Below are 12,330 nucleotides of genomic sequence, written 5' to 3' on the forward strand. Positions count from 1 at the left end.
AACAAAATGATAAAAATGTGGTTTGTGTACAGTGTAGCACGACCGCGAAATTGTCATTCAAATTGCGACAGTGCTGAAAGCTGAAAATTGGCCTGGGCAGGAAGGTGCATAAGTGCCCCCCGGTATGGAAGTGGTTAATCACTTAAGGACTAGTGTTGCTCACGAATATTCGCATTGCGAATATTCGTTACGAATATTGCATATTCGAATATTCGCGAATAACTCGAATTTCGCGGCCAAAATTCGCTATTCCGAATATTCGTATTTTTTCAAATTTATTTTTAAAACAGATCACATCCTAGTGATCTCCATTGACGTCTAAAAGCATTGCTGGTATGATTAGAGACCCTGGGCCGAGTAGCTGAGGCGATCCTTTTATGTTGCCGAATATTCGCAATCGCGAATATTCGATTTCCGAATATTCGCGAATACTTTCTCCGCCCTTCTTTTGCATCAGAGCCAATCAGAGTTCTCCTACCACAGTTGTCAAAATTTTGCAATCAATTTCGCATTCGCATTAGCGAAATTTCTCAAAAATTATTTTTTTATAAAATATCACGAATATTCGATTTTAGCGAATATTTCACGAATATTCGTCTATATATTCGTGATATATCGCGAAATCGAATATGGCGTATTCCGCTCAACACTATTAAGGACCGCCTAACGCCGATATACGTCGGCAGAATGGCTCGGCTGGGCACAATCACGTACAGGTAAGGTTGCCCATTAAGAGCCCAGCCGTGGGTCGCGCGCGCGCTCCCCGGTCCGAAGCTCCGTGACCGCGCCCGCAGGACCCGTGGACCCGATCGCTGCCGATGTCCCGCGATTGGTCCCCGGAACTGAAGAACGGGGAGAGGTGAGTGTAAACACAGCTTCCCCGTTCTTCTCTGTGGCAGTGTCACTGATCGTCTGTTCCCTGTTATAGGGAACGACGATCACTGATGTCACACTCACAGCCACGCCCCCTACAGTAAGATTCACTCCCTTAGGGCACACTTAACCCCTACAGCGCCCCCTAGTGGTTAACCCCTTCACTGCAATTGTCATTTTCACAGTAATCAGAGCATTTTTATAGCACTGATCGCTGTGAAAATGTGAATGGTCCCAAAATGGCTTCAAAAGTGTCCGAAGTGTCCGCCGTAATGTCGCAGTCATGATAAAAATCGCAGATCGCCACCATTACTACAAAAAAAAAAATTAATAAAAATGCCATAAAACTATATAAACTGTGGCCCAGGATCACGTAGGGCGGCGTAAATTTAAGCGGGCGTATCGTATTTACGCCGCTGCAACTTAGAGAGGCAAGTGCAGTATTCACAAAGCACTTGCGTCCAAAGTTACGGCGGCGTAGCGTAAATGTGCCGGCATAAGCGCGCCTAAATCAAATGAGCAAGAGGGGGGCGTGTTTTATGCAAACTAATCGTGACCCTACGTAAATGACGTTTCGAACGAACGGCGCATCCGCGCGCATGCTCAGTATCACGTCGAATTTTCTAAGTAAATTACGCCCGCTCAATGCTTAGTCGACATGAACGTAACCTACGCACAGCCCCATTTGCGGATGACTTACGCAAATGACGTAAAATACGACGCTGTTTGGACGTTTCCGACCTCCATACCTAACATGACTTACCCCTGCTTTATGAGGGGTAACTTTACGCCGATCCGACGCCTTGCGTAAACAACGTATCTTGATACGCCGGGAACGCGTACGTTCGTGAATCGGCGTATCTAGCTAATTAGCATATCCGACGCGGAAATCTACGGAAGCGCCACCTGGCGGCCAGCGTAAATATGCACCCTAAGATACGACGGCGTAGGAGACTTACGGCGCTCGTATCTAGGCAAATGTGAGGCGTATCTGATTCTATGAATTAGGCGCGGAGTTGCGACGGGCCGCACTCAGAGTTATGACGGCGTATCTGGAGACACCGACGTCGTAACTCCTATGTGAATCCGGGCCTATATATTTTGTAGACGCTATAACTTTTTGCGCAAGCCAATCAATATAAGCTTATTGCGTTTTTTTTTTTTTTTTTTACCAAAAATATATAGAAGAAAAGTATCGGCCTAAACTGAGGAAAAAATTGTTTTTTTAATATATTTTTGGGGGATATTTATTATAGCAAAAAGTAAAAAATAAAGTTTGTCGCTCTATTTTTGTTTATAGCGCAAAAAAACAAACAAAAATCACCAAAAGAAATGTCTATTTGTGGGGAAAAAAGGACGCCAATTCTTTTTTTTGGGTGCAACGTCGTACCACGCGCAATTGTCAGTTAAAGCGGGGCAGTGCCGAATCGCAAAAAAGTGGCCCGGTCATTGGGCAGTCAAATCTTCCAGGGCTGAAGTGGTTAAAGCGTGACATGTTTGGTATCGATTTACTCGGCGTAACATTATCTTTCACATTATACAAAAAAAAAAACTGAGCTAACTTTATTGTTTTTCTCTTTTTTAACCACTTTCATTCCAGGCACTTACGCACCTTCCTGCCCAGGCCAGTTTTCAGCTTTCAGCACTGTCGCAATTTGAATGACAATTGCGCGGTCGTGCTACACTGTACGCAAATGAAATTTTTATCATTTTGTTCCCACAAATAGAACTTTCTTTTGGTGGTATTTGATCACCTCTGCGATTTTTCTTTTGTGCGCAACAACTAAAAAAAGACCGACATTTTTAAAAAAAAAACAGTTTTTATTTTTTTTGTAAATAAGTACGTTTTCTTCTTCAATTATGGGCACCGATAGGCGGCACTGGTATGCTGCACTGATGGGCACTCATAGGCGGCACTGGGCACTCTTTGGCGGCACTGATGGGCACTCATGGGTGGCACTTATGGGTGGCACTGATGGGTACTTATGGGTGGCACAGATGGGCACTGATAGGTGGGCACTGGGCATAGATGGACACTAAGAGGTGGCACTGATGGACACTGGGTGGCACTGATGGACACTAAGGGGTGGCACTGATGGCATTGCTGGGCATCATTCCAGCCAGTGCCCATGTTGCCAGTCAGTGCCCATTTGTGGGCACTGATTGGCATTGATTGTGTTTTTTTAATTTTTTGTGTTTTTTTGCTCTATTGAGCAGCGGTGGGGCACTCCCTGGTGGTCCAGTGTTGGCATCTGAGGGGGGGCTGCGCTGATAAGCAATCAGCACGAACCCCCCCTGTCAGGAGAGCCGCCGATCGGCTCTCCTCTACTCGCATCTGTCAGACACGAGTGAGGAGGAGCCGATCAGCGGCTCTTCCTGTTCACATCGTGATCAGCCGTGATTGGACGCGGCTGATCACGTGGTAAAGAGCCTCCGCCGGAAGGCTCTTTACCGAGATTGGAGATGCAGGGTGTCAGAGTGACACCCCGCGTCACCGATCACCGCGCTGCGCGCCCCCATGAAATCCTGCAGGACATAGATGTCCAGTCAGGATTTCACAACCACTTCCCGGACGTCAATTGACTATTGATCGGGCGGGAAGTGGTTAATTCATGAATACAGGGGGCCAGATTCAAGAAGCAATTGCGCCCGTGTAACCATAGGTTACACGGCGCAATTGCTTACTTGCTCCGGCGTAGCGAATGCTCCTGATTCAGGAACATCGTAACGCCGACTGCAGCCTAAAATTTGTGTGGCATAAGGCTCTTATGCCACGCATATTTTAGGCTGCATTCTTGCGTTGACCTCTAGGGGGCGCTCCCATTGTGATCAGCGTATAGTATGCAAATTGCATACTAACACCGATTCACAAAGTTGCGCGGGCCCTGCGTACGCAAGGTACGGAGTTTCCGTACGGCATCTTTAGCGTAAGGCTGCCCCTTCTAATAGTAGGGGCAGCCAATGCTAAAGTATAGCCGCCGTTCCCGCGACGTGAAATTAGAATTTCACGTCGTTTGCGTAAGTGATTCGTGAATGGCGCTGGACGCCATTCACGTTCACTTTGAAGCAAATGACGTCCTTGCGACGTCATTTGCCGCAATGCACGTCGGGAAAGTTTCCCGACGGAGCATGCGCTCTACGCTCGGCGCGGGAGCGCGCCTAATTTAAATTATTTACATTGCGCGCGCTTACGCCGGGCAATTTTGCCGGCGCGCCCTCGCAATTTACGGAGCTGCTGCTCCGTGAATCGAGGGCAGCGCAAAATATTTGCGTGGGCGCAGGGCAAAATCGTTGCCCTGCGCCTCCGCAAATATAGCGCAAATCTACCTGAATCTGGGCCAGTGTGACATAAAAATATGCAATGACCGGCATTTTATTCCCTAGGGAAGTGATGGAAAACTTGGACACCCCCAGATGTTTTGGAACTACATTTCCCATGATGCTCATCTACACTGCAGAGTGCATGAGCACGTAGTTCCAAAACATCTGAGGGGGGCCAAGTTTCGGCATCGCTGCCCTAGGGTGTCTCCAAAAAAAAAACATTGGATTACGAGGATAATCCGTTCCGGGAGAATGCTCCTAATCCAAAGCACTCGCATATCAAAGCGAGTTTCCCCATAGAAGTCAATGGAAAACTAAGATAATTCCTTCCGCATTGACTTCTATGGCATGCAATACCGCATGTGGCCAGAGGTGGGGGGAGGGCGCCGGAGAGCCTAGGAAATACTCACAAAGGCTCGGCTGAACTCAGAAAACCTCTGAAAGGTTCAGGAACCGTGTTTCCAAGTTTTTCCGGCTCTGCTCGGCTTCGGCCCCCCCCCCACACCTCTGGCCAAATGCGGTACTGCACGCCCCATTAGCTTGATTTCTGCTCGTTTTGCGATACAACGCTCGCAAACCGAGCCAGAATTGTATTTTTTTTTAAAGTAGCACGTTATTTCAAATGTTAGTTAACCACGTTGCTCATAAACCAAGGTTCCACTGTATAAAGTTTGGGGGGTTCTGAGTAATTTTCTTGCAAAAAAAAAATCGGATTTTTACATGTAGGAGCGAAGTGGCAGAATTGACTTGGGCTCAGAGGCGGCTCTAGGCATTGTGAGGCCTTAGGCAAAAATTGACATGGGGCCCCACTCACATCCATGATGGGAAAAATAATTCAAGAACAAGAGCCTCTTGCCCACAACCCTGGCCGTTGTGGGGGTCTGCAGGCAGGGGGCTTATCGGAATCTAGAAAGCCCCCTTTAACACGGCGGCCCCCAGATCCTGCTTTTTAATAACTAAGGGGCGGGGTGGTGTCACCTGGTGAACCCACCCCCTTGTGACGTCATTAACTGAGGGCATGCTGGGTCATTGATGTCACAAGAGGTGGTGTCACCGATATTCACTGGTTGTTAGGGACGCTGGCGGCCCCTCTCCTAAGTCAGGGCTCTTAGCACTGCCTGAGCACAGCAGCGGCAGCGTTAAGGTCCCCTGTCCCTCAAAACTGGGGTAATGCATTGGGTAAGTTAGGTGGCCGTGAGGCCCCTGTGAACGCGAGGCTTTTGGCGACCACCTAGTTTGCCTAATTAAAGAGCTTGGGCAGGAAGTGGTTAAGTAAGACATTCATTTTTTTACTCAATTTCTGTGTTCTCAGGGAGATGGAGCTGAGTGTGGTGGTGGTGTTGCTGTTGGTGGTCCCCGTGTCTCTCGCTCAGGAAGGTAGGTGATTGATCCCGCTCACACTTACTGCTAGTGGAAATCAGAGATGTGTAATATTCACATTCTTCTCCGCTTGTCCATTATTCCTTTATCCAAAGAGGTTCTACAAGGTAGACCTGAGCTCTTTCCATTGGATGCTCTTCTCACCGAATGACCGCCCTTGGATCACCGAGTTCCATAGGAGAGCCGAGGGGTTGGGTGAGGTCTAAGCCATGACCTGAGTTCAGCCCTACAGAGACAGAAGGCTTGTTAGGGGTGGAAGGGTCACAGATGTCCATGTGGATCACTCCGGACTTAGTCTGCAAGGAGTGGTGGACGAGTATTGGACATTTTTTGATGGGAAAACCTCTTGGACATACTGCTTTCAATTGGGGCTTTCAAATTGCAGGTATATCTCTGATAGGATCAAACAATTCACAACCACAACTGATCATATAAAATCTAGGAGCAGCCCGTCCATTAAGAGCGCACGGGCACCCCCCCTGTCCATTGCCACCTCCCCTATCCAGGCATCCGACTCCTTCAGGACACCGGCAAATGGATTCCAATGTGGAGGGGCTGTTTTTTTTTTGAGGCTCTAATAGGCTTCAATATAGGGTGGGCTCGGGTCGCACAGAGTGCCACCTAGGTGTATTAAGACAGCGAATCAGTTTTCCTTGTTGTAACACTGATCCTCCTCACGGCCAATCAGGAAGCTGGATTTAACATCGATTACCCGATTGGCTGAAAGGACAGGCGGTCCTAATGGATGCCTAGGAAGAGGAAGGAGGAGCCACATGGCAGAAGCCAATGTGATGCAGAGAGGACACAGGAGCTGCTGCCTGCCAAACCACCGCCCATAGAAGCCCACAACCCACCCATAGGAGCCCATAACCCACAAATCATAGGTGTCCGCAACCCACCGCCTGTAGGAGCCTGCAACCTGCCCATAGGAGCCCACAACCGGCCCCCATAGGAGCATGCAACCCACCGCCTGTAAGAGCCCGCAACCCGCCCATAGGTTCCCGCAACCTACCGCCTGTAGGAACCCACAACCTGCCCATAGGAGCCTGTAACACGCTGCCCATAGGAGCCCGCAATCCGCCGCCTGTAGTATCAGCAAAACCAACCATAGGAGCCCGCAAACCCACCACTCATAGGAGCCTGCAACACACCGCTCCTTAGGAGCCTGCAACCTGCCACCCATAGGAGCCCGCAACCCACCCGCAGAAGCCCGAAACCCACCCATAGGAGCCCACAACTCACCACCCATAGGAGTCTGCAACCCGCAGCCCATAGCTCCCACAACCCACCAATAGGTGCCCACAACCCACCACTCATAGGAGCTCACAACCCACCGCCCATAGGAGCCTGCAACCCACCACCCATAGGAGCCCGCAACACAACCGCAGAAGCTCGAAACCCACCCATAAGAGCCCACAACCATCCGCCTATATGAGTCTGCAACCCGCTGCCCATAGCTTCCACAACCCACCGCCTGTAGGAGCCTGCAACCCACCCATAAGAGCCCGCAACCCTCCCATAGGAGCCCGCAACCCCCCCCCCCCCCACAGGAGCACGCAACCCACCCATAAGAGCTCGCAACCCACCCATAGGAGCCCGCAAACCCACTGCCAGTAGGAGCCTGCAACCCATCCATAGGAGCCCATAACCTGCCTCCCATAGGAGCCCGCAACCCACCACCCTTAGGAGCGTGCAACCCATCGCCCATAAGAGCCCGCAACCCACCCATAGGTGCCGCAACTCACCGCCTGTAGGAACCCACAACCCATTCATAGGAGCCCACAACCCATCCATATGAGCCCGCAACCCGCCACCCATAGGAGCCCCTGCCCGTAGGAGCCCGTAAAACCCACTCCAGCGTAACAATTTAAGTCTACCATCTTCACTATATACATAAGCTCCTCCAACGCTCGGTACAGAATAACTAATTATGATTTATTTGTCATGAACCACAACATACACACGGTCGGAATTTCCATTCAAAAGCGCTCAGGTCGGACTTTTGCTGTCGGAAAATCCGATCGTGTGTACAGTGCATTAGTGAGAAGGGTTATTGAGAATAAAACTTCTATTCTGAGATATATGAGTTGTTGTTTAGTTAAGATTTTAGTACCTATAAGTAGATTCTGATTTTATCATTCAACATCAAAAGCATTGATCTGTATCAGTAATGAATCTTGTCTGTTTTCTTCCCTAGACTTGGAGGGTAAAGTCTTCGTCTTCCCCAAAGAAACCGACACAGATCGTGTCATTCTAAGACCTACAATTACAGAGCCATTGAAGAAAGTCAGCGTCTGTCTACGTTCTTATACCGACCTTTCCCGCCCTTATACTCCCTTCTCTCTCGCTACTCCCGGGAAGGACAATGCCTTTCTCTTCTACTTACAGCCTCCAAACACTTTTTCTATGCATGTCAACCAGGAAGTCACTCATTTTAAAACAGCCTCGGAGAATTTGGACTGGAGGCACACCTGTGTGATCTGGGACTCCGACACCGGAGTGGTCCAACTTTGGGTCAACGGGAAACTCTACCCCAGAAGAGGCTCCATGAAAGGGTCTTCTATCGCAGCTGAGACCAGCATTGTTCTGGGACAGGAACAAGACTCTTTTGGTGGAAAGTTTGATCCCAAGCAGTCATTGGTTGGTGAAATAAGTGACGTCCACATGTGGGATTATGCCCTGACTCCAGAAGATGTACAGAAGACCTATTATGGTGACTTCCATGGAAATGTCATTAATTGGAAGTCTCTAGTCTATGAAATCAAAGGGGGAGTTCTTATCCAGCCCAAACTGTAATGTCCGTCTATCGGCTTATAATACACACCTTGAGGTTGATTTACTAAAGGCAAAAAAGCTGTTTATGTTGTAAGGGAATTTTCCTTAGTGTGTGAGGTGCATCTCTGCTGACATCCATCATTTGGTTTAGAACACATCTGTGTGACCTGGAACTCCGACACTGGAGCAGAGGCATAGCTAGGGTCTCCAGCGCCCTTGGCGAGAATCTTTATTGGCACCCCCCTTAATTAAAGCGTTAGAATTGTGGTGGTAGTAATAGTATACAGTATAATATAGTATACAGGTGGAGTGGCGGTAGTAGTATGTAGTATAATATAGTATACAGGGTTTGTATATGAAGGTCGGTCAGTATGTCTCCCACATCCAGAGAGTGAACTTAGGCCCCGACCCCGGGTACACACCTGGGGCTAGATTCAGTAAGTATCGCCTATCTTTAGGCGGGCTTAGCGTATCTCATATACACTACGCCGCCGTAACTTTGAGAGGCGAGTCCCGTATTCTGAAAGAATTTGCGCCCGAAGTTACGGCGGCGTAACGTAAATGTGCCGGCGTAAGCGTGCCTAATTCAAATTGTGAAGAGGTGGGCGTGTTTTATGTAAATAAAGCATGACCCCACGTAAATGACGTTTGTAACGAACGGCGCATGCGCCGTCCGTGAACGTATCCCAGTGCGCATGCTCCTAATTACGCCGCAAATAGTCAATGCTTTCGACGTGAACGTAACTTACGCAAAGCCCTATTCGCGAACGACGTAAACGACGGAAAATTTGACGCGGGAACGACGTCCATACTTAACATTGGCTACGCCTCATATAGCATTGGTAACTTTACGCCGGAAAAAGCCTTACGTAAACTACGTAAAAAAATCCGCCGGTCGCGCACGTACGTTTCTGAATCGGCTTTTATAGCTCATTTGCATATTCTACGTGGAAATCAACGGAAGCGCCACCTAGCGGGCAGCGTAAATATGCACCCTAAGATACAACGGCGTAGGAGACTTACGCCGGTGGTATCTTAGCAACATTTAAGCGTATCTCAATTTGAGCATACGCTTAAAGATACGACGGCGCAGATTCGGACTTACTAGGGCGTATCTACTGATACGCCCGTCGTTAGTCTTTCTGAATCTAGCCCTCGTCCGCCTCATACCTGTCCCATCACACCGAAGCCCCGTAAACCGATCCCCAGCTGGCACTCACCACTCTACAGCCTGCCATTACTGCCCTGCATTCCCATCATCGGGCCACCTATACCCACACAGCCGTCAGCTCCCTCACCGCCAGCAGAACATTCCTCACCTGCCCTGTGTCCGGTACTTCCCCCCGATCCGTGTCCCGTGGGAGGCGCCTGGGCCGCAGCTGCTTCCTGGTTCTCTCAGACAGGGGATGGCTTATTACATATTCATAACTCCCTCATGCTGGGCAGCCAATAAAAAAAGGGAGCCTGTAGCTTTCAGACCACGCCCTGTATGGCTGTATAACGATGATGTTCAGTGTCTGTAGGCCCACCCCTCAGCTCATGAATAATGTGTGATGAGAAGCGCTGCTTTGATTCCTCCACGCACGTGACCTGGTTCACCTGTCTACAACACTGGGAGGACACGCCTGTAACACCCGTGCAGAAAAGTAAACCCTAAGTCGGGGTGGGGGGCCTCATAGACGGGGCAGAGATCGGCGGGTGCTGGGGACAACGTCCATAGGGGGACAGAGCAGTAGAACACTACCAATTTTCACCCCTGGTGGCCACCGGTCTCGCCAACCTGTTGGTACGCCCCTGCACTGGAGTGGTCCAACTTTGGGTCAATGGAAAACTCAGAGGTGAAGCTCTGCTCACTTCCATCATCCAATCATCTGCAAGGAAGACAGAGGTGTTTTCCTGGCATGTGATTGAGTATTCTTGTCACCACATTGACTAAATTAAGTGAAAATTCTCCTGTAAACAATACCACCTGTTGGCCTTTAGTAAATCAATTTCTCCGGGTTTATGACGCCCCAACTTCTGTTTTTTCTCATTAAAAACAATAATTTATTTTTCATCCACATCAGCAAAGAGAGTTCTTATATACTCAACCCGTATATATGGGTATATTTTCTTTAGTGTGTTGCACCATCCTCCTCGTAATTACAGAACCACAAAAATAAATAACAGGACAGAATTGTAACCCTTTTTCTGCAAGTAGAACCTTTGTGAGTTTTTTTGCCACTTTCTGCCAAACGACGTACTGGTACATCATGGCAGTTTGAGTGGTTATACCGGGGCTGCTGTCATGACTTCAGTACCTTACTTTAGAACTGGCAATGCTCTACAATGTAAAAGCAATCCTAGTGGCTGATTAGCTGCTGGATCACTTTAACAGGCAGTGGGAGGTGTCATTCCTCCCCTCCCCCCGCCCTCCAGTGCCTCTCCGGGCTCTCCTGTCCAACCGCAGAACTCAGGACTGAAGCTGGTGGTTCTCCTGGCTTATCATAGAGCTGAACTTCTCCGGTCATCTCTATGGTCTAAGACAGGGCTCTCCAAACTTTCTATACAAAGTTTACTGTCCTTCAGACTTTAGACGGGCCGTACTGAGGCCATCGCGAGAAGAAAATGCCCCAGCATCAGTTGGAGTAAACAATGTCCCATCTTTGTTGTCAGTGAGAGGAGTTTTGCTTCATAATTGTTGTCAGTGGGAGGAATTATGCCCCATCATTGGCATCATTGGGAGGAATTGGGCCCCATCCTTGGTGTCATTGGGATGAACTCTGCCACATAATTGGGAGGAATTTTGCCCCATTGTTGGTGTCATTGAGATGAACTGTGTCTCATCATTGGTGTCATTGAGAGGAATGGTCCCCCATCGTTGGTGTCATTGGGATGAAATGTGTCCCATCGTTGGTGTCAGTAGGCGGAATTGTGCCCCATCATTGGTGTCATTGGGAGGAATTGTGCCCCATCATTGGTGTCATTGGGAGGAATTGTGCCCCATCATTGGTGTCATTGGGAGGAATTGTGCCCCATCATTGGTGTCATTGGGAGGAATTGTGCCCAAACTTTGATGTCATTGGGTTGAACTGTGCCCCATCTTGGTGTCACTGAGAGGAATGGTCCCCCATCATCGGTTTTATTGGGCCCCTTTGTTGGTTTATTTGGGAGGAACTCTGCCCCTTTTGGGCCTTGATAATTGTGCCCCAAGGGTCGGATAAAATCAAGAAAAGAGCCCCTGAGCCGCAGTTTGGAGACCACTGCTCTAAAAGATCAATCCATTTTTACATTTTGGAAAGCATCTGTTAAGTCTCGTACACACGACCGGTTTTCCCTGCAGGAAAACTACCAGGAGAGCTTTTGGCCGGGAAAACCGGATGTGTGTATGCTTTCTCCCAGTTTTCCCAGTCAGGAAAACAGCCGGGAATCCCGGTGGGAAAATAGAGAACCTGCTCTCTATTTTCCTGTCGGGATTCCCAGCATTTTTTTCCCCGCCAGATCTACTACTTACCTATGGGAAGCACTGCAAGGCAGTGCCGATGGTGCATGCACACGGCCGGGAATTCCCAGCCAAAGCTCCATGGCCGTTTTCCTGTCGGGTTCTCGGCTTTCCCCTCGTAAAAATTGGTCGTGTGTGGGCTTTAACGACGTGAAAAAACCGCGCATGCTCAGAAGCAAGTTATGAGACGGGAGCGCTCGTTCTGGTAAAACTACCGCTCGTAATGGAGTAAGCACATTCATCACGCTGTAACAGACTGAAAAGCGCAAATCGTCTTTTAATAACACAAAATTAGCAAAAGCAGCCCAAAGGGTGGCGCCATCCGAATGGTACTTCCCCCTTTATAGTGCCGTCGTACGTGTTGTACATCACCGCGCTTTGCTAGAGCATTTTTTTTGTCACGATCGTGTGTAGGCAAGGCCGTTTTAACGATCAGGTTGAAAAAAAAATCAATGGGGCATATTCTTATAAATCTGAGGCGGCGGAACGTATGTCCTTTA

The 12,330-nt window shown here is 48.9% G+C and overlaps 1 protein-coding gene across 1 annotated transcript; it reads left to right on the forward strand.

Annotated features, from left to right (window-relative positions):
- The first annotated feature begins 5,499 nt into the window (after positions 1-5,499).
- On the forward strand, positions 5,500-8,413 carry LOC120933791 (C-reactive protein-like). The gene is made up of 2 exons (XM_040347187.1): positions 5,500-5,571; positions 7,772-8,413. Exons 1-2 carry the CDS (start codon positions 5,511-5,513, stop codon positions 8,368-8,370), a joined length of 660 nt encoding a protein of 219 aa, XP_040203121.1. The 5' UTR covers positions 5,500-5,510; the 3' UTR covers positions 8,371-8,413.
- The last annotated feature ends 3,917 nt before the right edge of the window (positions 8,414-12,330 follow it).

The sequence above is a fragment of the Rana temporaria genome, chromosome 3, assembly GCF_905171775.1.
Source record: "Rana temporaria chromosome 3, aRanTem1.1, whole genome shotgun sequence".
NCBI classification, from domain to species: Eukaryota; Metazoa; Chordata; class Amphibia; order Anura; family Ranidae; genus Rana; species Rana temporaria.